General features: G+C 32.7%; 2 protein-coding genes across 2 annotated transcripts; both read right to left on the bottom strand.

Moving 5' to 3' along the window:
• Positions 1–289: 289 nt before the first annotated feature.
• Positions 290–4797, bottom strand: LOC123699136 (maspardin-like). The gene is made up of 5 exons (XM_045646011.1): positions 4519–4797; positions 4201–4441; positions 3867–4096; positions 937–1185; positions 290–657 (listed from the first exon to the last, which is right to left on the bottom strand). Exons 1-5 carry the CDS (start codon positions 4615–4617, stop codon positions 514–516), a joined length of 963 nt encoding a protein of 320 aa, XP_045501967.1. The 5' UTR covers positions 4618–4797; the 3' UTR covers positions 290–513.
• A 3026-nt stretch (positions 4798–7823) lies between these two features.
• LOC123698968 (ubiquitin-conjugating enzyme E2 R2) lies at positions 7824–23737 on the bottom strand. The gene is made up of 5 exons (XM_045645806.1): positions 23133–23737; positions 21044–21130; positions 9070–9302; positions 8400–8514; positions 7824–8213 (listed from the first exon to the last, which is right to left on the bottom strand). The coding sequence occupies exons 1-5, from the start codon at positions 23310–23312 to the stop codon at positions 8103–8105; spliced, it is 726 nt and encodes a 241-aa protein (XP_045501762.1). The 5' UTR covers positions 23313–23737; the 3' UTR covers positions 7824–8102.
• Between the last annotated feature and the right edge of the window lie 486 nt (positions 23738–24223).

The following is a 24223-nucleotide window of genomic DNA, read 5'->3' as shown; positions in this document are numbered from 1 at the left end:
ATTGTAACATTTAATCCTTATTTCCTAATTGTCTGCGGTTATTTTTGTAATGATCTACATCCTGACTCAAAAATTTGAGCTTGATATAAAGTGCATTTAAACCTTATTATGTAATTGTGATGTTATTGTCTTCTTTAAAAATTTACCTCATCTATGATATAACTATAGTTATCTTATTGGAATGTTATTTTTTATTCACTTTAGAATTAAATTGTATAGCATTCTAATTTGGCAAACATAGGTTAAAATAGGTAACTATTGAAAATTGAATGAATATTTTATCTTTGTGAGACAGATTAGCAGAGGAATCATCAGTCAAATATAAATAAACTATACGTACAATTTACTTAAATAATAACAATAACATAGATTTAAACATTGTGTCCTTCAAGCTATAGCATAGGAATTGTCAATATTAGTATAGGTACATATAAAAATGACTATTGCTACATCAAAGTAGCTACATATAGTAAAATGCAGAATTAAATTCGGTTTTTGTCAAAATATGAAGCTTCAAGATATTTTGACCATCTTATCCCTTTGATTAAAGTAGCTAACTGTGCCTTCTTCAGTGCTCATTTGGTTCTGATTGGGCATTTTGTGTAAACTCAGATATGATGCTGAAATATCTGTGCCATCAAATTGCCTTAAATGTATCTGTGAAAAAATGATATGGTTAAGAAAAATTAAGCATAAATCTACAAGAAACTAAACATATGCAGTTATTGGGACTTTTTAAAAGAATAAAAAAAAAGATCACAAGGGTGATTCGAATCCACGTCTTTTTGCCAAACCGCGGCAATGCCTAGTTCTTTATCTTTAAAAATTTTCATTTATACAGCAATGAATGCTAAAACTAAATATTCAAAAAACATATAAAAGATGCAATCTCTACATGATATTTCGTTCTTGTATATTTTGTTACAAATTTCTTACCAGTAAATGTAAGTTGACCTCATCACTTCTACTCAAGTATGGGAAGTTTCCGCCGCTTTTGAGATGGGCTAGTTTAGCCTGTGGGTATGATTTGTAAAGATCCTCACGAACCCTTGAACTGAGCGCACTCTCATCCCAAACATCCATAATTGTTATTGGTATATCATAAAGTTTTTGTGGCTGAATGTAGCATGGTGTACAATTTAGTGTTAACCTTGATGCCAATTCTGATTGTGTTAAAGATTCAAGCTAGAACAAATACAAGATAATTGGACAATTAAAACAAAGTTTTTTTCCAATATTTGAGTTTATCTTTAGCAATGTGAATTGAAAATTCAAATTATATTTATTTGCAAGAATGGAGTAACTATAAATTTATAAAGGATAGAAAAAATTCGATCACGAGGCGGGACTTGAACCCGCATCCTTCGCGCCATTCCGGGGCGGATGCCTAACCAACTCAGCCACTCGTGACCCGCCTGAGCAATCGAATTTATTCTATCCTTTCAGTTTTATGTGTCTTAAGGGACACACCGCGCGCCATCTATTGAGATGATTTAACAACCATTTCAACCAATATGAAGCACTTTTCAGTGAATACAATATTGTAACGATGGAACACGACCTTTTCTTGAATTTATATTTTTTGGTTTTTATGGCATTCAAATGCTTTATAAATATAAATTTATAAAGGATAGAAAAAATTCGATCACGAGGCGGGACTTGAACCCGCATCCTTCGCGCCATTCCGGGGCGGATGCCTAACCAACTCAGCCACTCGTGACCCGCCTGAGCAATCGAATTTATTCTATCCTTTCAGTTTTATGTGTCTTAAGGGACACACCGCGCGCCATCTATTGAGATGATTTAACAACCATTTCAACCAATATGAAGCACTTTTCAGTGAATACAATATTGTAACGATGGAACACGACCTTTTCTTGAATTTATATTTTTTGGTTTTTATGGCATTCAAATGCTTTATAAATATAAATTTATAAAGGATAGAAAAAATTCGATCACGAGGCGGGACTTGAACCCGCATCCTTCGCGCCATTCCGGGGCGGATGCCTAACCAACTCAGCCACTTTATAAATTTATATTTATAAAGCATTTGAATGCCATAAAAACCAAAAAATATAAATTCAAGAAAAGGTCGTGTTCCATCGTTACAATATTGTATTCACTGAAAAGTGCTTCATATTGGTTGAAATGGTTGTTAAATCATCTCAATAGATGGCGCGCGGTGTGTCCCTTAAGACACATAAAACTGAAAGGATAGAATAAATTCGATTGCTCAGGCGGGTCACGAGTGGCTGAGTTGGTTAGGCATCCGCCCCGGAATGGCGCGAAGGATGCGGGTTCAAGTCCCGCCTCGTGATCGAATTTTTTCTATCCTTTATAAATTTATATTTATAAAGCATTTGAATGCCATAAAAACCAAAAAATATAAATTCAAGAAAAGGTCGTGTTCCATCGTTACAATATTGTATTCACTGAAAAGTGCTTCATATTGGTTGAAATGGTTGTTAAATCATCTCAATAGATGGCGCGCGGTGTGTCCCTTAAGACACATAAAACTGAAAGGATAGAATAAATTCGATTGCTCAGGCGGGTCACGAGTGGCTGAGTTGGTTAGGCATCCGCCCCGGAATGGCGCGAAGGATGCGGGTTCAAGTCCCGCCTCGTGATCGAATTTTTTCTATCCTTTATAAATTTATATTTATAAAGCATTTGAATGCCATAAAAACCAAAAAATATAAAATGGAGTAACTAATTATTGATGTTTTGATTACAATATTATGTGGCTAATACATTCTAGCCATCGCATCAAATAATGAAAGTAAGAAAGGAACTTCGACATGGTGAACATGGACATGTTGAATCATCAACTTTTATTAAAGTATGTAACTATGGCAAAGAAATCAATTAATTTATCCTCTACTTATTCCTTATCATGGTAGTGTATCATATAAATTATTCCAATGTACATAGATTAGTGTTACAAAACAAGTGAATAAATATCAAAAATCTTAATGGCATCGGCCCCCCTAGTCAAGTGGCTTTCTATTAGCGTAGCGTTCAATAGAATAGACTACGAATGTATGAGATTGACGTAAGCTGTAGATTGTCTACATAGAAAGCCACTTGGCTAGGGGGGCTGAACAAACAAGTTTTTTGACATTTGGAAGCATGAGTAAAGTATTTTATCAGTATGTCAGCTATTTAATATTTATAAGTAAATTCATTAGTGTATTATATTACTGATAAAACATATTTAGATAATAATAACAAGTTGTTTACATATAATTCAAAACTTATTCTCATATCGTTTTAGATAAGTATTATTAAGACAATCACTACAACTTATTTTTAGTACTTATTAAATATGTAAATGGATTTAAAATGAATTCCAGGAAAAGCCAATCATATGAATTGACCTGTCTCTATGTCTTGTAAATTAAAAACATAATTTAAATACCAGTAAATTACATTTGTAACTTATTATTTAAAGGATGTCTCAATGACTGATATAATTGTAAACATATTTGTTACTGAATAAATATTTTTGATTTTTTTTGACGTGACAACGTCTTAAATTAGGTTGCGGCTGGGAGTCACTTATGAAAAAGTGTAACGCTCGGTAACGTTACGATGAGTCACCGAAAGAGGCACGCGGGCATGGTTAGCCCGCCTAAGAGCGAGAGAGACAGACATAAAAAGTCGTTGTCACGTAAAACTTTCGCCCGTATACCGACTTTACAGGCAACCAATTTTTTTTTTTGATTATTAGACTTCAAGAAAACATATTCAATGCTTGCATATATACAAACTCATTAAAATGTTTTACCATTAACAATAACCAATATTAAAATTTATCTAACTTCACATGAGGTTATTCAACTATAAAAAAATAAGAACAACCTTACCCTTTCGACCATAAAGTCAATTGATTCTGCTATTCTTTTGTCAACTTTATCCGCAACAAAATTTCCCATTAGCATTCTTTTTAATACCAAAGATGGTAAAAGCCAAAACAATGCAGCTGAATCATTATACTCAAACACGGAGGTATCTGTGAAGGTGTTACATAGTACAAGGGATACTACCCTAGGACAGTTCTGTGTAAATTCTGCAAACTTCTGTGCCATAAATCCACCTAGAAATATAAATGCAAAACTTTTCAAAATATTTTTTACATTGTTTTAGTCTTTTTAACCTTTCTCTTCATGTATTTTTAAGAAAGTAATAGAAGTTACCCACCTAAGGATGTGCCGAAGATATGAACTTTATCCAATTCTAGATAATCAATGAGTTTCTTAAATCCATCACACCATTCTTTTATATTCCAGTATGGAGGAGACTCAACAGCTATAACACGAATACCTCGTGAGGCGAGCCCCATAACTTGCTTAAAAAATATATCAGCAGTACCCGAAACAGGTGGCAAGCATATTAATGGACACGACAGAGACTTGGGTCCACTGTCGAATATTTTCCAAGGCTAAAACAACATCACATTACTAAAAATCGAGTAGAGATTAAACTAGGTCATTACCTCTAAGATAGTGGTTTATTTACCTTGGCTCCATCGGAATCAACGACTATTTTACGCAAAGGAATACTACTTCGGAAACTTAGATATTCATTTGATTGCGACAAATCACACGAGAAACTCATGATTCACTAGTAAGTAGTTTAAAAAATACTACCGACCACAATAATATACAGCCTATAATAACGTGGAGCTAATCATTTCTCGTTAGTAAAAGTGGAAACTGGAAATCATAATTTGCTAGAATAAATATTGATATTTGATTTGTTAATCATTTGGCACTTGAGTCTTGAGTTGAAATTGAAAAAAAAGACACTTCACACTATCAAGTCAGTGTCACTGTCATATGTTGTTTTTAACTAAATGATACTAGCTAATTTGACATAATAAAGATTTTTTGAGAAAATTACTACGCCATTTGCGTAGAAATATCTTAAATAAGTAGGTATACAGGGTGTAATCTTCAAGTTATATTATAGAAATACACCTACAGTACACCTTTTATAAAAAAAAGAAATGTCCAAAAAATTTGCCTAATTAATAATTAGAGTTACGCTTAGAGAGTTACGAGTCAAATATCATAAAAAGCTAATATAAAGTATATGTCCAATCCCTATTGTAAGGTACATACTTAGGGTACAATATAACAATAAAAAAAAAACAAAATGTTCCAAAATTAAATAACATTTTGTTTCTCATTTTAGGCTCAAAATTCAAATTGTTTTCATTATTATATTCATAGATCTCATTAGATCTAGAAATTTCTATCATGGCGTGAGATTCTCATTTTATCTTTCCATCATTCCAGAAATTCGGGTATTTATCCTATTTTGAAGTTACAACTTTTAATAAGATTACCTTGCTATAAATAAATTTAAACAAGTTTCAGGTTCAGGAATGCGGTGGTAAAATAAAGATGAAAAGATTTTTTGAATGTCTTCAATGTATGGAATTTGACTCATTACTCCTACCTTCTCAGGTATGTAACATTAGTTATTAACAATATACAATAGGATTATTTTCGACTAGTTTTCCGCCCGCGTTTTCTAAGAAAAACCCGCATAGTTCCCGTTTCCATGGGATTTTCGAGATAAATCTTATCCTATGTGTTAATCCAAGTTACCCTCTATACCTATGTGTGCTTAATTTCATTGTAATCGGTTCTGTAGTATTTGCGTGAAAGAGTAACAAACATACATACACATACATCCATCCTCACAAACTTTCACATTTTTATTATTAGTAAGATAGGATAGTAGGAAAGACAAAAGAATAAAAAAACTTAAAAGTGATCATAAATGTTGGTTGTTTATAAACAACAACTACAAATGAAGAGGTTTTTTTTAAATAACATAAATACCAATATTTCTTTCAAACACATGATTTTATTACTGAATAGGTACATGATAAATTTAATAACCATTGTGAACTTCTCTACTTCAATTTCAATAATCCTTACTATACAGATTGAAATAATCGATATCGGACGACCTTTGACATGACGTGTCTCTTACATACATTCATAAGCCATTAAAAAGGATTTAACTAAACATAAGTTACGAATAATAATTCAAATAGACATTTTATAAAATAAAAGTATATTTCTAAAGCACAGTTATATCTAAAGTACATCAGTATATTTGAAAGATTTTTATTTACACTAATACATTAAAGAGGAAAAAGTTGTGAGCTTGTTTGTCGAGGGCCATGGTTGTAGCAATCAAGGTTTTAAAAAATTTCTTCACTGGTATAGGTACATCAAGTTCATATTTCAACAGATTAGAGATAGTTATTATTATATAGTAAAAGCCATTGTTTTTACAATACCTGCATGGTTTCTATTACAAATATTTAGTTATGTTTCAGCAATACAAAATCGTTTACACTAGCATAAATGTCATGTCTGTTTATACTGTATTTTAGTGTTGTCGGTTTTATGAACAAATAAAAGATTTCAGACGCTATGCACGAACATCACAAATCATTTAAGCCAATTTATTTGTAATCTAAGCCTTAGTATCAAACAATTCACAATGACCTATAAAATTTAACTTAGTTTACTGCACACTAGTCATTAAAGTAATCACTTATATAATTTCGTTTTTACGTATCGCTAATAATATAATTATAATATAATATGCAAGTACTCTTTGATTATACCTTAAAATGTACTGTATTTCCTTTATTATTATCATACACATTCTTGATTTGAGCATTATGTAAATCTGAATAATTACTGAACATTATTTCGTTAGATTTCTGTACAGTCTGCGTTACCTTAGTACATAGTGCAGTATTATAATACAATGTAATTGCACGCAATGTAGCAACTATTATGAGGGATAATTATGTTTCATATGTTTAACGGTATAAAATAACATCAAAAGCAAATTAATTCAAAACCAATTTTTTATCCACATACAGTGTCATTTAATATTGGTGTCAATATTAATTTTATGGTCCAATATTTGACAAATAATCCACTATTTTTCGAAATCTATTGATGCCATATATTTTTGTATAATTTCAATAGATCGGAAATTTTTTGTTTGAGAAATTGACCGTAAATATTTTGAACATGCAGTCCCACATTTACAAATCTTCACTTCTTGTTGATTTAAATTTATTATCTAGGTATTAAAAAAATTGGAAGCAAAATAGTGGTTAGCATAATATTATATTTCATTAAAATATGGCATATACTACTTTGCTGGCTATGAATTACATAGTTTACTATAATATATTGATTTAACCAACGTCTAATCTCAACCTTAACGAAATATTACTACGACAGAAAAAATAAATAGTATTGAAGACGGAAGTATGTGGATAATGGTTTACAGAAATCGAAAAAAAATGTGTAATGCATCAAAAACACAAATAATATCAATCACAAAATTGGCTAGTTATTTCTAAAATTAATAAGAGGTAAAATTAATAAAACATTATAGATATCTTATGTTAGTTTTAAAATTAACTATACAGTTCAAGCAAACGGTACGGACTTAATTCAATATTTATGCAAGTTCCAGATCTAAATAATCAATATTCAAAAAAATTGGCATTTAGTAAAAAATTTAAAATCTAATTTAGTATGTTACTGTATCCATGTCAAAAATCTATTATAATTGTCGTGTCATGGGTGTTCATATTGGCAAGGCTGGCAGATGGTATTTTACGTGTTTTAAAAGAACCAAATACTGCAAAATGGCTGTAAAATCGTTTTCCACTACGCAGTGCATGGAACATTATCAAATTGTATTCCTATGAACAATAATCTACGGACAAAGCACGTATTTTTAACTTTACTTTGCGTGTGAATGACGTCTGTGTGTTAAGAATCATATTCTTGTCATGAATCATGGCTATCCGTACGCGTTTGCAGGAGATCGCTTTCGTTGTGACGCGAATATGCATGACGCAGACAGTTTACAATCGACGACCATCGAGAAGACGTTTGACAGCTGTCAAAGTTTCAAACGTCACGCGTGCACGGTAAAAAGTGCCGAACATGTGTATGGCGCATTGAATGTTTGTCGTCATTGCTTATTTTGTTTATTTCCTTGTTAGTTGTAGCTGTTTGCGTGTCTGTATCATTCGGGACACGCCCTCACGATTCCCCGTTGCCGCTGTCATCCCCATCTCCTTCCCCGCCCTCGATTTCATCTTCTGAATCTGTGTCAAGGTCATAGTCGTCGTCGTAGAAGTCTGTCATATCCAGCTGTGGAACAAAAGATAAAATTATAATAAATACAAATAAATATATAATAAGAACAGCATATTATGTGGATATGGACGTATAAGCATTGTGGTGTAGACATTTATTAAAGTATTTCACCTTGTATTGCATAAAAGGCTGTCTTGTATACACAAGCTGTCGTTTAGGAAGCTGGTGTTAATACAGTACCTGCGGTTCGTGTGTTGTTGCCTTGACTTGAGTTTTAATGCAATAATCTTCTAATGTAAGCGGCACTACTATTCCTTCCTTTTCCGCTTCCATGCGCGCCACTTGAGCTTGTTTTCTGTAACGTAATAAAATAATGGATAATATACCTTTGTTTTTTTTTACAAAATGTATAGAATATAAAGAAGAATAAGTCAGTTCAATACATTCTTATATTTCGACTTATATTTCTGTCTGTATTATAACCTTCGTAAGTCCAGATTCTGCCTGCCTAAGGTTATCGATAAAGCAAGGTGTTTCCTGCTTTCATAACAAAACAAGCCTTTGTGGAAGACATAGATATTTTGACTTTTAATGAGCTTAATAGTTAATACAGTATGTAGTTGTGACCAAGAAAAAAATTTACTACTTTACATAGACAGTAGACTTATCAATTGAGTAATTTGATTTTATTGGGCGAAACCTAAATAAATATTAATTTTAATGATATTCTTAATACAAAGACCACTTTAAATTATTCCCTCAGAGAAAAATCTACTTTTCTGAAATGAAAAATCTATTTTAGAGCAATTTTTGTAGTTAGAATAAATCCAGAATATTTCTGGCTTGCATCTATCCTGTATCATACATCTATTAGTCTCTAGGTACTAGCCACCAAATCAGCAAAAAGTACCTGATGATGTTCTCGTATTCCTTATCCTTGCCCTTCGAGTCACGCCAGCGGCGGTACATGACGCTCGCATCCACATTAGCCGGACTGAAGGTGTTGGGCTCGTTCAACAGCGATATGACAGATAGGAGTACGGTGCGAACCGACTGGGTTGGGTTCCAACGCTCACAGGGCAACTCCCCCGATTGTGGATCGTCGACTGGCGGGTGCAGGATAGATATACACAGATCGCCGTTCTGAAAAAATGCGTTTTTTTATATTGTATTGTTTACAAGTGTGGGTCAGTTCACAGTTGTCGTACGGAATTTCCCTGCTCAGTTTATGGCAAAAATTAATAACCAACACTGGTTAAACGCTCTTCTTAAATAAAAGTTATAAAATAATATCAGTGTTCAATAACAACTAATGCATTAACCATTAATACAATCAAATGCAATATCAAGTTATATTTTTATTTATTTAAAAATTTTAAATAAATGAAACATTATAAGTGAATTAATGAAAAATAAGAAGAGCATCTCGCATTAATATTCATATTAAACTTATAAGAGAAAATGATGCAGTAAAGTATTGGTATATCTACTAAGGGCCTTTTATCGATGCGTAAGCATAATATTTGCATACTAAATAGGTATGCATAAATTGCTTAAGTATGTAGTATTGTTTATATCTGTAAAAATGGTTAACCTCAATTATTTAACAATGAGGTTATCGTGTTACCTCGCTTCATAAGACACTAGGCACAAAGGAATTTATTTATATCTAAAATCCAATACATATGTGTAAAATTACACATTCTTATATGAATGGCAAATGATGAATATTTTTATTAGGTACATTTTTTATTAGGTACAGGTCTATTTTCATAGAAAATATAATTTTACATGTTAAACATGTACATAATTATTATGGAGATGTAATAAAAAGAAATGAAATTGCTGACGTTTAATTTTAATTTTTGGTGTCAACACGATGATTTTGTTTCCTCATTATAGCTGCAAGAGTAGATAGGTAACCTAGGCTAACATAGATGTGACCTCTACCGGCTACCGTTAACTATAGATTTCATCAACAATAAAACTATAGCGAAAAGAGTACACAATAACTATAATGATGTTATCTAATGTATCGACCAATGTCAATGCGCCATTGGCAGACCTTGACACGACCTGATGTAGAAAATCAAGTGTTACGTTATTCACAGTATTTCAGTTGAGTTATTGAGCTTATCTATGACTTTTGGCAATGATAAAAGCTGGAATTTACTTCGATTCATTTAAACAAAGTTTGCAATTTACGAAATGCACATGTTAACGTTTTGTTTTTTTTTTTATTTATTAACGTAGGTACAACAATAGTAAACAATTTGACATAGGTAATATTAAATGTTATTCCACAAATAGTAGGTAATCTGTTATTGACACAATATGTAGGTACCATTTCAACATCAGACGCAGATGTGGTTATAAAATATAATATGATAGTGCGGCGCGGAGCTCTCGATAAGTACATAAATATTTTTTTATTGAAGTAAATATTGTTTGGCAAAATACCTAACTGTTAAAATATGCAAAAACTAGGTTATGCTAAACACGAATGAAAGAGTTCGTTAAAAAATAATACACGTGGATTACAATCGATACGTTAGCAGAATAAAGAATTATCATGAACAATGTGTATTTAATACAATATTAATGACAATTAAGTGTATTATATAATCAGCTGGACTTTTTTTTTGTTTTGATTGAATTATAGATCAATGTTAGCATTGTTGTAATGCTCTATAACTTTACACGAAAGACAATCCCTAAAAATATCTAGTCCGACATTTCTAGTTTTATTTGAATTATATGTACTTACCTAACTACAAATCCCCATCTCGTGCTTTTACAAGGAACAAAATCTTAAGATTACATTTTATTTAAATTTCAAATCCGTTAAGCGGCTCATAGGTACGTGAAAATATTAAAAAAAAAGACGGGTTGCACTCCGGGAGTGCCGGCAGAAGTGAAAACTTGATTATTTACGTTCAGCATGTTTGATATTTTGGAATGGTATCCGTCTTACGCTTTTTCGATCTGGCCACGTGTCCTGACGCGAGTTTAAGATTTTATACCCAACGCCGCTAAAGAAGTTTTCACTTCAACAAACTGATAGATAAGCTTTTACTCACGATGTAAAATTGGAATCTATTGGAATCATATCCGCCTAATTGAAAACAGCCATAAACACTATTCACTTAGTTTATAATTGTATAACCCAGTGACCCATATTCCGGATTTAGATTGTCACAGAGTATCAAAAAACGAAGTGCAACTCTCACAATACGGAAATTTAACCCGAGTGTTATGAAAAGATCAATATAAGTGTGTCGAAAGGTTACCACGCTCTTTCATAATAAATGTAAATGCTTGCCTGTTGTCAATATATCGTTAACATAATACCTAATACGTTTTTAAAATAAACGTAGGGTTTTTAGTTTTTATTTATTTATTTATTTATTAATTCTTTATTGCACTTAAAGAGAATAAAAAAGAAATACACACACTTAAATATAGCTTAAACTAAGTACAAATGGCGGTCTTATCGCTTTAGAGCGATTTCTTCCAGACAACCTTTGGTACAGTAGAGGAAAATGTATAAAATAAAATAAATGGGTAGTGCAATAATTAATAATAATAGTAGGGAAAACATACACATACATATTTATATTGTTATTGATAATAAATAGTGAAAGGGAAAGAGAAATACAAAATACCATAATATGACATAATACATAATAATTAATAATAAGTATATAATATAAGTAAATATTATGTTTGGCTATGACTAAGGAAATGAGCTTTAACCATAGTTTTAAAACTTTTTAAGGATTGAGCATTTTTAATAGAATCTGGCAGGGAATTCCATAGTTTAGTAGCGTGCACAGTGAAAGATTCATCATAAAAATGAGTGCAATGTGGAGGCATTATTATCCTCAACCTTTCAGTTGAACGAACCTCGCTACAATGGCCTCTAAACTCAAATCTTTCCTTGAGGTACGTTGGTGTTTTAGGATCGAATAAAATTCGATACAGTAGTTGAAGAGCATGTGCATCCCTCCGCAAACGAATCGGCAACCATTTGAGCTTACTTCGGAACTCCGAAACGTGATCATATTTACGGAGCCCAAATATAAAGCGTATGCAGAAGTTCTGCAGGCGTTCGAGAATATTTAACTGTTCCATTGTTAAGTTGACATAGCTTACATCGGCATAGTCTAGTATAGGGAGAAGGAGGGACTGAGCTAATAGGATTTTTGTAGGTAAAGGAAGAAAATTTCTCAATCGTCTCAGCGATCCAGCTGCTGCGTACATTCTTTTGCTCACTTCTTTAATGTGATATTTCCACGATAGGGTTTGATCAAAAACCAGACCCAGATTTTTTACCGAATCACTATATGGGATTATTGCACCATCAACTATAATGGGTGGCAGATTAACCCAGTTAACCCTAGCGATTAGCGATGGACTCCCAAGGATAATAACCTGAGTCTTAAGTGGGTTAACCTGCAAGCCATAACGGTAGCTCCATTGGACTATAGTGTTCAGATCTCTATTAGTGTCATGAATGGCCTGGTGTATTTGATCAAGTGTAAATTGTGTGTATATTTGTAGGTCATCCGCATACATGTGGTAGAGAGACAGCAAGGTATCAGATATGGTATTTATGAAAATTGAGAACAGTAACGGAGATAGAACACCACCTTGAGGAACTCCGACAGAGATATCACACCATGATGACATAACATCATCGATGTGTATTCGCTGTCGTCGTCCGTTCAGATAACTATGAAACCAAGCAATTACCGGTGCGGATAAGTTTTGTGAACGCAGCAAGCTGAGAAGAATGTCGTGGTCTACGGTGTTAAAAGCATTACTGAAGTCCAACAAAGTCAGTACTGTTAGCTTTTTATTGTCCATCCCCATTCGAATATCATCGGTTATTTTAACTAATGCAGTGGCCGTACTATGACCTGGACGGAAGCCGGATTGGTATGGATTAAGGAGATTATGTGTGGTTAAAAAGAGTTGCAATTGATGATGTATCATCTTTTCCAAAACTTTAGAAAGGAACGGAAGGATGGATATAGGTCTAAAGTCGGAGAAAGAGGATGGGTTATTTCTTTTTGGAATCGGTATAAGATGGGAATCCTTCCACACCTGTGGAAATGAGCTAGAGGATATGGAATAATTCAGGATATGGGTAATAACAGGTAAGACAACGTCTAGGATAGGTAAGATCATAGTACGACCAATGCAGTCGCTACCAACAGCACTCGACGAGATGGACAATATGTTCCTTTTGACATCACACTCGGTAAATTTTTTGAAGCTAAAAGGAGGAATATTGGGAACTGGTAATTTGGAAATGTAATCTAATGTGTTTTGTTTTAATTGACTGTCGAAAGAAGGAGATGAATTGGAAAAATGTAAGTTAAGTTGTTCAATGTTAATATTAGATGGAATTGTATTATTTCGTTGTTTGCCAATGCCTAGCGTTTTAAGGAATTTCCAAATAACAGTGGGATCACTGTTCTCAACAGAAGAATGAATATACCGTCGCTGTGCATCTCTACAACATGTATTGCATCGATTTCTTATCGCATTATATTTTTCTTACCCATATCCAAAAAATATAGGTATGATGAATAATTTGTTTATGACCATTAAATATCTACCGAATTTCATTCCTATACTTAAAATAATTTGGCATATTCTACCACTTTGTAGAACATTCTAGTCAAAAGTAAATGATCTCATAATATTAAAATATTTTTTACAAAGCATTATTTCTAGGAACATGTAAATTTAATACCCACCAAATCACAAATTTCTCGATCTGGTTTCTCTGTTAGTAAAATTCCAAGTAAATCTAATCTTGTTTTGTTAGTGAAAACACGTATGCATTTAATACGTATATAATTAATAAGTAAGTAGGTATCCGTATACATGATGGTATCTTATGTTTTCGTTTTATGTTATTTTTTCTAGATACTGCAATTAATGCTGTTAATGATTAACTAGCTTACCGCCCGCGGCTTCGCCCGCTTTGTCTAAAACCTAATAAATTAAGTATATACTAAAACCTTCCAATTGAATCACTCTATCTATTAAAAGAAACCGCATCAAAAACCGTTGCGTAGTTTTAAAGATTTAAGCATACAAAGGGACATAGGGACAGACAAAGCGACTTCCTTTTATACTATGTAGTGATAAATGTAAATGAAGGAAGGTCAGCTTATTATACTATTCCATAATAGAGAAGAAGGAAACTATTTAAGCAATGAAAATATATAATATTTTTTGGGGCAATAATAATATGCTGTGCTCTTGCATAGCATAGGAAAAGTCATGATCTTTCATGGTACATAGTTTTATATTGAAAGAAGAAACAATGCAAAATATAAAAAAAATTGATTGTTTTTTTGACTCTTTGTGAAATATGGTTGAAATTTATACAATGCCCACGATAGCGCCCTATAAAATAATAAAAAGTATTTTCTTAAATTCTTTATTCCACTGATAGTTGGTGTCTTTATAATAATATAACTGTGTTGTCATGATGATAGCGCAGTGGCATGGTCGGTGCGACGCCCTCGGCTAAAATTATGCCGTCGGTTCACCGCTTCCTCACAAAGAAGCGTGTGTGTGCTCACCGCCAAATCGGGACCATTTGTAAATAAAATTAAAAATCTATAAAACAAATAACACCCTAAAATTAAACAGCTAAAACATTAAAATTACATCTTGTTTAAATAATAATTAAACAATTTAACCATTATCATCTGGAAACCGGTAAATGACATTAAACATTTTATTGCGTTACTACCTCATAGTTTTATCTAGAAATGTTCGTGAATAGTCTAGAAGATGTTATAGGCGCATAATCTATACTATTACTAATATTATAAAGCTGAAGAGTTTGTTTGTTTGTTTGAACGCGCTAATGTCAGCAATTACGAGTCCGATTTGTTAGATAGTCCATTTATCGAGGAAGGCTATATATTTATGTCATTACGCTAAGACCAACAGGCGCGGAGCCACGCGGGTGAAACCGCGGAGCGCAGCTAGTAACTTATAGGATGGATATTCCAGCACTTCAGTCAGTTCGTCAGTATTCATAGTTCCATTGTATATTACGGTACAAAATGTACGTCACTCAGCGTTTTTATAACCACGTGGCTTGTATAGGCGTGCAATTGAATGGTTGGCACGGGTCGATGCGTCGTGATGATGTTGCGTCTCTTGGGGACTATTTAGAGCTGAAGCCAAGTTCAGTGCTGCCACTGCGGTACGGGCCGTCAGGAATAAGGTTAATTACCTCAAGGCCGAGTCGTGCCAGCGTTGGGACATTGTCAAGGAAAAATTGAATTTTACTTTATAGTTCAGGATACATCGCCCATTTTTGCAAGTGACTACTATCAAGCTGATTTTCCGTTTGTAGCTTTATTTTGATGAGACACCGAATAATTTCGTGTACGAAACTCTCGATTGTGGTAGCTAACAGAGATAACAAGGATAAAAAATTTTGATTTGATGGTTCTCAAAATATTTATTACGCAATTTGTAGGACAATATGTCTGTTGAATTATATAAACATTAACTAAGTGAAAACAAAACAAACAGCTTGTTAGTAATCATTTATGATGACCTCGTTATCGATACACTTTGGAAAGGGGGACTCTTTGAACCAACCATAGATTTTGTAGGACAAATATGTTTTCGAATAATTTAGGTAATTATCTTGAGATTGAACAAAAAAAAATTCAGTTAAGTAGTAATAAATATTTGAGAACCATCAAATCAAAAATTTTTATCCTTGTTATCTCTGTTAGCTACCACAATCGAGACTTTCGTACACGAAATTATTGGGCGTCTCATCAAAATAAAGCTACCAACGGAAAATTAGCTTGATAGTAGTCACTTGCAAAAATGGGCGATGTATCCTGAACTATTATCCATGAGATTAACCCATATTGCGGAACGCTTACTTTTGTCATGTCGCTATTACATAGTTACATTTAATTTATCCTGTATAGCCTATGATAAATAATACATATTCCTAGATCACCATCTCATCAAGGTTTCTTTATGAGATTTTAATTCGTACAACTTTTGATATATCGTGCTTCATGTTTTCTGACATCATTTTTAATTTCGCTGTGGCTTCCTTGTCTATTTTTGAATTTTAATGCACGCAAAAGCTTTGTTTAATATTGTTATCTTTAGTAAAGTGGACACATACCTATTTTGGTTTTACATTGCCATTTCCTATTGCATTATATTCAAAAGAAACGTCTGTTGATTAGGTAGGTACATTTATTTATGTATTGAAAGTTGAAACCGTTGTTTTTCGTCATTACTCATTAAGCGCTTGCAATTATACTGTTAAGTGGTGAGGATAGTTCATTGACTGAAACGTGATTCACGTTTTGAAAATTAAGTATGTTAGTAACCACCGCAATGCCTTCATGGTAAAGGTCATTCAACCGATGCTATATCCTGTTTGATGCGACTTGCTCCTCATAGATGTATTCAATGTCATCGGTACTTATTCATCATGCGTGAAGTGCAAAACAAACCATATTTACATATGAGATCTTTTGCAAGTGGCTGAAATTAAATAAAAACAATGGTGATGGTTGTGGCTTGCGAGGCCGAGACTACGGGGCAAAAAATATTATTATTTTAAATTTTTATTTCCTTTTTCCGGAAGCTCCAGGCAAAGTGGCATAAACATTCTTGATTATTAAAAAAAAATCGTTACGTAAAATATAAGATGTAGGCAATTTATCATATTATTTTTTCCTTTTAATTTCTAATTATTTTCAGTTGGCGTTTGCAATTTTAGCGTAAATAATTAATGTATGGTTCGAGACATAATGCTTACGTAGCCAAGTAAACCAAGTTTTGTCTTCCGTATTAACATTTATTACGTTTACTCCACCTCCGGGCTCAAAGCCGGAACCATCTGTATAATTTAAAATTATTTCATAGCTTCTGTAGGTCTGATATAGATTTTTCCAATAATATATTGAAATTGAATATCTAAATTATTGCCACTTTCATGGTTTTATGATCAGAGATGCCTTTAGGTTTTACCGAAAATATTGGTCCTGATTAATTTGATTTTGATACATTGCTGTATAAATGTTTATTGTTTACGCAACCGTCATTAACCGTAGGTAAGCCATTGATTGCATTTCCACCTAGGTGTTGGAACAAACTTATGACTCAAATGTTACGTTCATTGTAGCAATGAAATGTTTTATGAATTAGATTACACATAGAGAATAGAAACATCTAGATAATAGTCATTTCGAAATAAAGAATTTCAAATTGTGATACTTCAATCCACCCATTTGCATTGTTATTAAAAGTGGAATAAATAGATCTGAATGAAAGAAGCAAATACCTATGTATTTAAAAAACGGTTTAGAAGAACAGCTATTCTAAAAGTAGGACAAATTATAATAGAGTAGGTATTACTTAAACACGTTTAGGAATGTAAACATTATAAAAGCAAATAACTATTTATACTTATTCATTTAGAGATTCGATACATCGTGTCACGTGAATCATGCTTGGCAGGTTGGTTGATGACCCGATAATATTACTGTTCGCTTGAATTTCTACAGAGTTAACGGTAATCCGCGACTACCACGAAAATACGCTTTGCAATCGTGCCTTGCCCACTAATTCTATTTTATTGATTATAGTGGCTCTTTTGTACCTAAATTTTGCATATTATTTATTAAGACTGAACAAGACTAGCTTCGAAGAAGACCTGAATATACACTGTACTGTTTATGTACTTTCAGAAAATATTTCTCTGAAGGTTTTCAAAACAAATTTTTTAAAAGCAAGCGTGATTCTACTGCGAAATTGAGCCAAACCCTATTTTTTACGAAAAGAGATCTGCAAACTATGTTAAAAAGTAGGTTACCAGAGAGAGTATGGATTCTTTCGTGAGAATTACGAAAACGATTTATTCCTGAACCATCCTTTATATATTATGACTGTACTACTTATTTCTTTATCTATTGACTTGACTACGTATGTACTTCGTAGAGATTAAGAGAAATAACTACTGAATTCAATATATTACAGACACTAAGGTAAATATTATATACTTAGATTGCACAGTCTTAAAATCAAGCTCTAATGTAGGTCAAATCACGATCTAGCACACTGTTCAGTGGTTCGGGTCAAAGTCGCTAAGATTGTGTCGCAATTTAACGAAAGGGACAATATAAATAATTGTTGTTTTTACATTATCAAGCTTCTTGTAATGTAAAAAAATATCGTCATGATAAGAAGTCGTCTGTTTTCAGCTGTTTCGCTGTAAATATGTATGTCCCGTTAACTACACATAAAAATAAAATTGTAGTCTAAGCAATCCATATTAATATTATAAATGCGAAAGTAACTCTGTCTGTCTGTCTGTTACTCAATCATGCCTAAACTACTGAACCAATTTTCATGAAATTTGGTATGGAGATATTTTGATACCCGAGAAAGGACATAGGCTACTTTTTATCCCGGGAAAATGACGTAATCCCGGAAATCCCACGGGAACGGGAACTATGCGGGTTTTTCTTTGACTGCGCGGGCGAAGCCGCGGGTGGAAACCTAGTTTAGGAATAAAGCCTATTTAGAAGATTTTACGAGAACACTTGTTTGAATTTCTAATATTTAAAGAGATGGTTATATGCATATGGATTGAGGATTTTCCAGACAACAAACTGTACAGCTAGGTCTTGAGATTAGGTAGTTCTTTATAAATTTGATACACTCGTGAGGAATAATATCAAGAACATTTCTTCTAGAACCCATTTAGTAGTTGACAAAATATACTGAAAAAAAAGAAAGAATCCTAAAAAATAGGAAGCGTCTGGAAATGCATTAGTCAATCTAGTCTAGAATATTAGTCATCACTTCTCAGTCAGATATTCTTGGAGATACTTATGTTTCACTTTTCACAATTATTGATTCAAAAATAAGAAATCGTGTTCTTCCCGTATGCGTTTAAAACTAGATATAACGTAAAACGCTTAACCTCGATTGTCAAACAATACGATATACGCAACGATGAAACTGCCCTAGTTAAGTTTGTTACACATGATACTAACAATAACATTCATAGATATTCCTATCTAATAATTACACAAATTCTGAAATAAACCTATGCATTCTTTTTAGCAGACTGCAGAATGAGGACATATTTTATATGTATAAATGCAAGAATTTTACGTTTACATTTGTATGTTGCAAACATCTTACACTATGCATCTGCCAAAGTATCTAAGTGGGATGGGTTTGAAATCCATGTCATTGAGAACGGATACGGGAGGAAATTATATTCATATTCGCTGCAAAAAAAAATTTCTTCGACATGCAACAGATACAAATTCACACCATCATCAGCCTATCAGGCCTAACGGTGGGTCACTCATAGTTTCGTACGGTCGAGGATCCTCCCTCTACGTTGGAGGAATCACTCAGACATGACCCGCCTCGTGGGAATAGAAAGCGACTATATAAAAATTTCTTTTTAAAACCATCACCGCGAATATTTGACATTGATTCGTTAAAATTGCCTGTGTTACTAACAGGTCTGAGGTCAGTTTAAAGACGTTTATACATAGAAATGTGGCCTTAATTTGACTTTTAAATATCTTTTTATCCTCCATGAGATCGAAAATTATAGTACAAAAGGGTCTATGTCGTGATCGGGAACCTTGATCTACTTCACTGTAGGGCGCTCAGCACTTGGCCCCAAACTATTGTCTTTAGTAGACCGCTCAGCGCTACACTATCTATCGGTAGTCACTTTTTCTTTAAAAAAATACAGTAGTTACAACACTTTCATACAATAGACTTCTTGTTTGACTATATTAAACCAAAAGTACCTATATTATATTGAAAACAATTGGAATAATTATAGTTTTATTATGGTAAGTGTAGAAGGCATCTCGTGTATGATAATAAATAATTAATCAGTACTTTCATTTTACGGTGATGATTTAAGACAAAATTTTTCTTATTAGGAGGTTAAACTTTATTTTCTGATTAAATTAACGCACGGACGGGAAGTGTTAGGGGTAGAAGGAATCAGCAACAAAGAATTTTGACTTAAAAATATTTTGCTTAAAGCCGAGGAAAACAGGGCGGGTCGCTAGTAATTAATATAAATGAAAGCCAGCCAGGAAAAGCGAATAAGCTGTCACGACTATTTACGAATTGTTGACAACAATTGCCATTGTATACTGTTTCCTGTAGGTTTTATATTTGTAGAGCTATTCTGACGGTCCTCAACCGGATTTTTACAAAGGGGTCTGTGGTTACCTTGTCAGATAACGTCAGCCTACGTGAAGTAAAGACGGACACTACCCTATTAAACATACTACGAGTAGGTACCTACAATGACAACGGAAACTCATTTATATAATTAAAATTAGTCCATCAAAGAACAGTCTAACCAATAAAAGATTATATAGGTAGTCTAGCTTTTCGCCCGCGGCTTCGCCCGGTTTGTCTAATACCTAATAAATTATATACTAAAACCTAGAGCGTGTGTACCGAGCACACGTGTCAGAAATGAGACTTCTTGGGCAAGATTCAAAGATACCAAAATCGTAGCCTTGAAATTTTACTCTCAACGCGTCTAATTTCTAAATAAGTTACACTTCGAAAAATTATGGATGCTCATATTATTTTTTAATGCAAGACAAATAATTAAATCTAGTATAGTTTTTGCTTATACTAATCTGCCGGTTTGCGTGGTGGGGCTAGGCATATAAATTAGTCAAAAATGCACAAAAAAAAAATTACTCGAGCTTGTCAGATTTTCGGAAGGGGTGTTAAGTAGGCCCCAAGGATTTTGATTACTTATAGCTAAGAATATTGTGATGATATTTTACTATAGCACTTACCTCATATACATTTGGATGCCAAACTTTTGTTAAAAATCTAATTGATGGTGGTGAATATGGGTAGTCTGGAGGGAATTTCATATGTGCCTGCAAACAAGAAGAGATATTGTTAAAAATTGTTTTAAATTTTGATTCTATTTTTTGGCTATTAAAAATTGGTGGTTTGGTTTGGTGGTGGTAAATATACCAATAAAATACATAATATATTATGTATATGCTAAAAACATTTATCGGAATTTTTAAAACTTGTGCTATCTGATATGCCATCGTATGAAAAGTTTGAACTGTAAAGGCATAAAATGCCTTATTACTTATGGCTGATTAACTTTCATTAATGGTAATTTTTACTTTATGTAAGATTTGATCAAAGTAACATTTATTTGTTCAATTAGACTTCATTTGAAGCACTTTTGAATTGTCAAAAAACATAAGACTAATAATAATTTGATACCTACAGTAGTTTGTGGCAGGCGGCAGCATCAAAAATTCTGGTGTTGGATCAGTGTTGTATAAAATTAAAACATAGATAGGGAATCAAATAAGTGAATGATCCAATACTGCATCGTCAACAGTGGATAATGGACTGGATTGTAACATCTTAAATATCAAACTTGTAGTAATTAATCTTGAATTGTTTACTTTTGAATTTTCATAATACAGAAATAAATTATTCAGGACCAAGAAACGGTTTCTTTTATGAATACAAGAAAATAAAATCATATCAATACAAGAAAATTTTATATTTACAATAACAATGATGCCAGAGAACTGGCCCATTTATGTCTTAAGTGAAAACATTGTATTTAGATTGAAATAATGCTGATCTTGCGGTGACCAACTACTGTATCAACATTAATAAGCCGTTTTACTGTTGAACTGCCTATTGCAGACACCAGTCCTCTTATTTTATGTTTACTTGTACTTTTGTTAATGTAGTTAGAAGTTTTTTTTTGAGGAAAATAAATAATTTATTTATTTGTTATTTATTATTATTAAAAAAATGTTATATGAATAGATGAAATAGATCCTGTATTCATATAACTTTTTTATATTCTGTTCCTTTATTTTTTACAGATATAGTTATAGGCTGGATGTCATTTTCTTAGATAATGTCAACCAGTACACTGTCATTGAGTAATCCAATGCCAGGATGATACATGCTGCAATGCTGAATGCAACCAAATAAATTTTCATCATTACTTTCATTTCCCTTACCAATTGATACAGACAAATTGATGATTGATTTTTCATGATGAAAATAGTGAATAATAATACATGACTCAATTTTCAATTTAATGGAAACATACCATTAAACATAGTGAGAAGCGCCAACACAAATTTTCTAGTGCTATGAAAGTGATGCATTACTTTTACTTTTAAGCAAAATAATGTACTTCTGAATACAAGAATAATAGAACTAGTCAGCTAGTTAGTTTGATGGTTTATTTTGTCTTAAAATGTGTTGGGTGTTTTGTTTTCTAAAAAAAATGAGGTCATCAGGTCTAAGTGGACTGACAAGTTGAAAAATAGCAAGTAAGCAAGTTTATATTTTTCTGTTTTCATAAAAATATAATTAAATTATAAAGTACTGAGTAAGATTAACCCAAATATTAGGGATACATTACTTGAATATGTGTAACAAAAAAAATTGCTTTGTATGAAGTGCGGGCTGCTGCATTTTTGATTGAATAAATGCTTTATTTCATTAAATTATATAAACAGTAAAGTAATAGGTAAATACTTAGTTTTAAATAGGACAGTTAAATTGGGATATTTGTTGATTTATTTTTATTATTACGCAAACTTAAAATCTTTGCTAACAACAATCAATAAAGCATTTTACATAATTAAAATATTTCATAGCGATGATAGTATTAAATGAGGTTATTGGCTACATTTTTTTGCATTTTTTCTAAGATAAACTTACAAGAATATTAATAAATTGCTTTGTATGATAGATGCAATGAGTCAGCAGGATCTGATTTGTGATATGTGTGAAACCAATTGTTCACACAGAAAATCAGTTGAGAAACCATAACCCAACAAAATTCACTTGAAGGTAATAAAAATATATATAATGTGTTCATACCTTGAAGTACCCGCCTTGGTATAATGTATCTGGCGGTCCGAATATTGCAACTTCCCACTCGAATAGATTGTCCTCTCCCAATAATTTCACTCTGAAACCTTCGACAGGTTCTTCTTGCAGGCTTTTATATTCTAAGGCCAAAGCCCTCAAAGCAGAACTGGTTGGTACCGTACTAGACATTTTTTATAAACTTTTCGTCCTAGGCTTATCAAATATAAAACTAATATTGCTATCTACGCGTCGAGATTCTATTGACATAACACTCTGCTCTCCTCGCGGTCCACGTATTCGCGAGGCATTTCAACTAATCAAGACTCACAATAACAACGAACGAATTTTAGTAAACATCACCAATGCCTTACGCTTTTAATAATTCACGCACTTGCAACACCGTTATCGCATTAAACAATATCACAATAAACTTTGAAAATTGAAATACTTCGTTCCATACAAAGAAGCATTAAACAATGAGAAAGCCACTATTCTGTGCCCAAACAATCGCAATTCCAAGGAAAACGGCTGCGTCTTGGTCCGAATACAGCTGCTACCTGAGTTGCCCGAACGAATATTGTAGAACAGCTGTTAGGTAGTTATTTCCGTGCTTGATTGCGCAGTGATGTGACGCACGCGGCCATTATTGACTCCAGGAGCGTACAGCGCCATCTTGTAGTATTTACCAGAAAAATTGTAGTTCCATATACACATCCATATATTTTACTAAACGCAAACTGTACATGTTTTAGATCTCTTAAGTTTCTACAGATGGCGGTTATTTAAATAATATTATCAACACAGATGGCGTTGTCAACATTTTATTGTGTACAAATTGGATTTCATTGATTTCAAAAAATTAAAAATGGAAGGTTTTAAATATTTATACTATAATATAATATTGTAACTTGTTTAGTTTTAATTCAATTTAAAATATAAAAAATATATTATAATCATTCTATACTAATATTATAAAACTGAAGAGTTTGTTTGTTTGAACGCGCTAATATCAGGAACAACTAAAAACTGGTAAGATACTGGTCCGATTTGAAAAATTATTTCGGGGTTAGATAGTTCATTCATCGAGGAATCGAGGAAGC

This window comes from Colias croceus, chromosome 17 (assembly GCF_905220415.1).
Source record: "Colias croceus chromosome 17, ilColCroc2.1".
Classification (NCBI taxonomy): Eukaryota; Metazoa; Arthropoda; class Insecta; order Lepidoptera; family Pieridae; genus Colias; species Colias croceus.
This window is presented reverse-complemented; position numbering and strand designations above follow the sequence as displayed.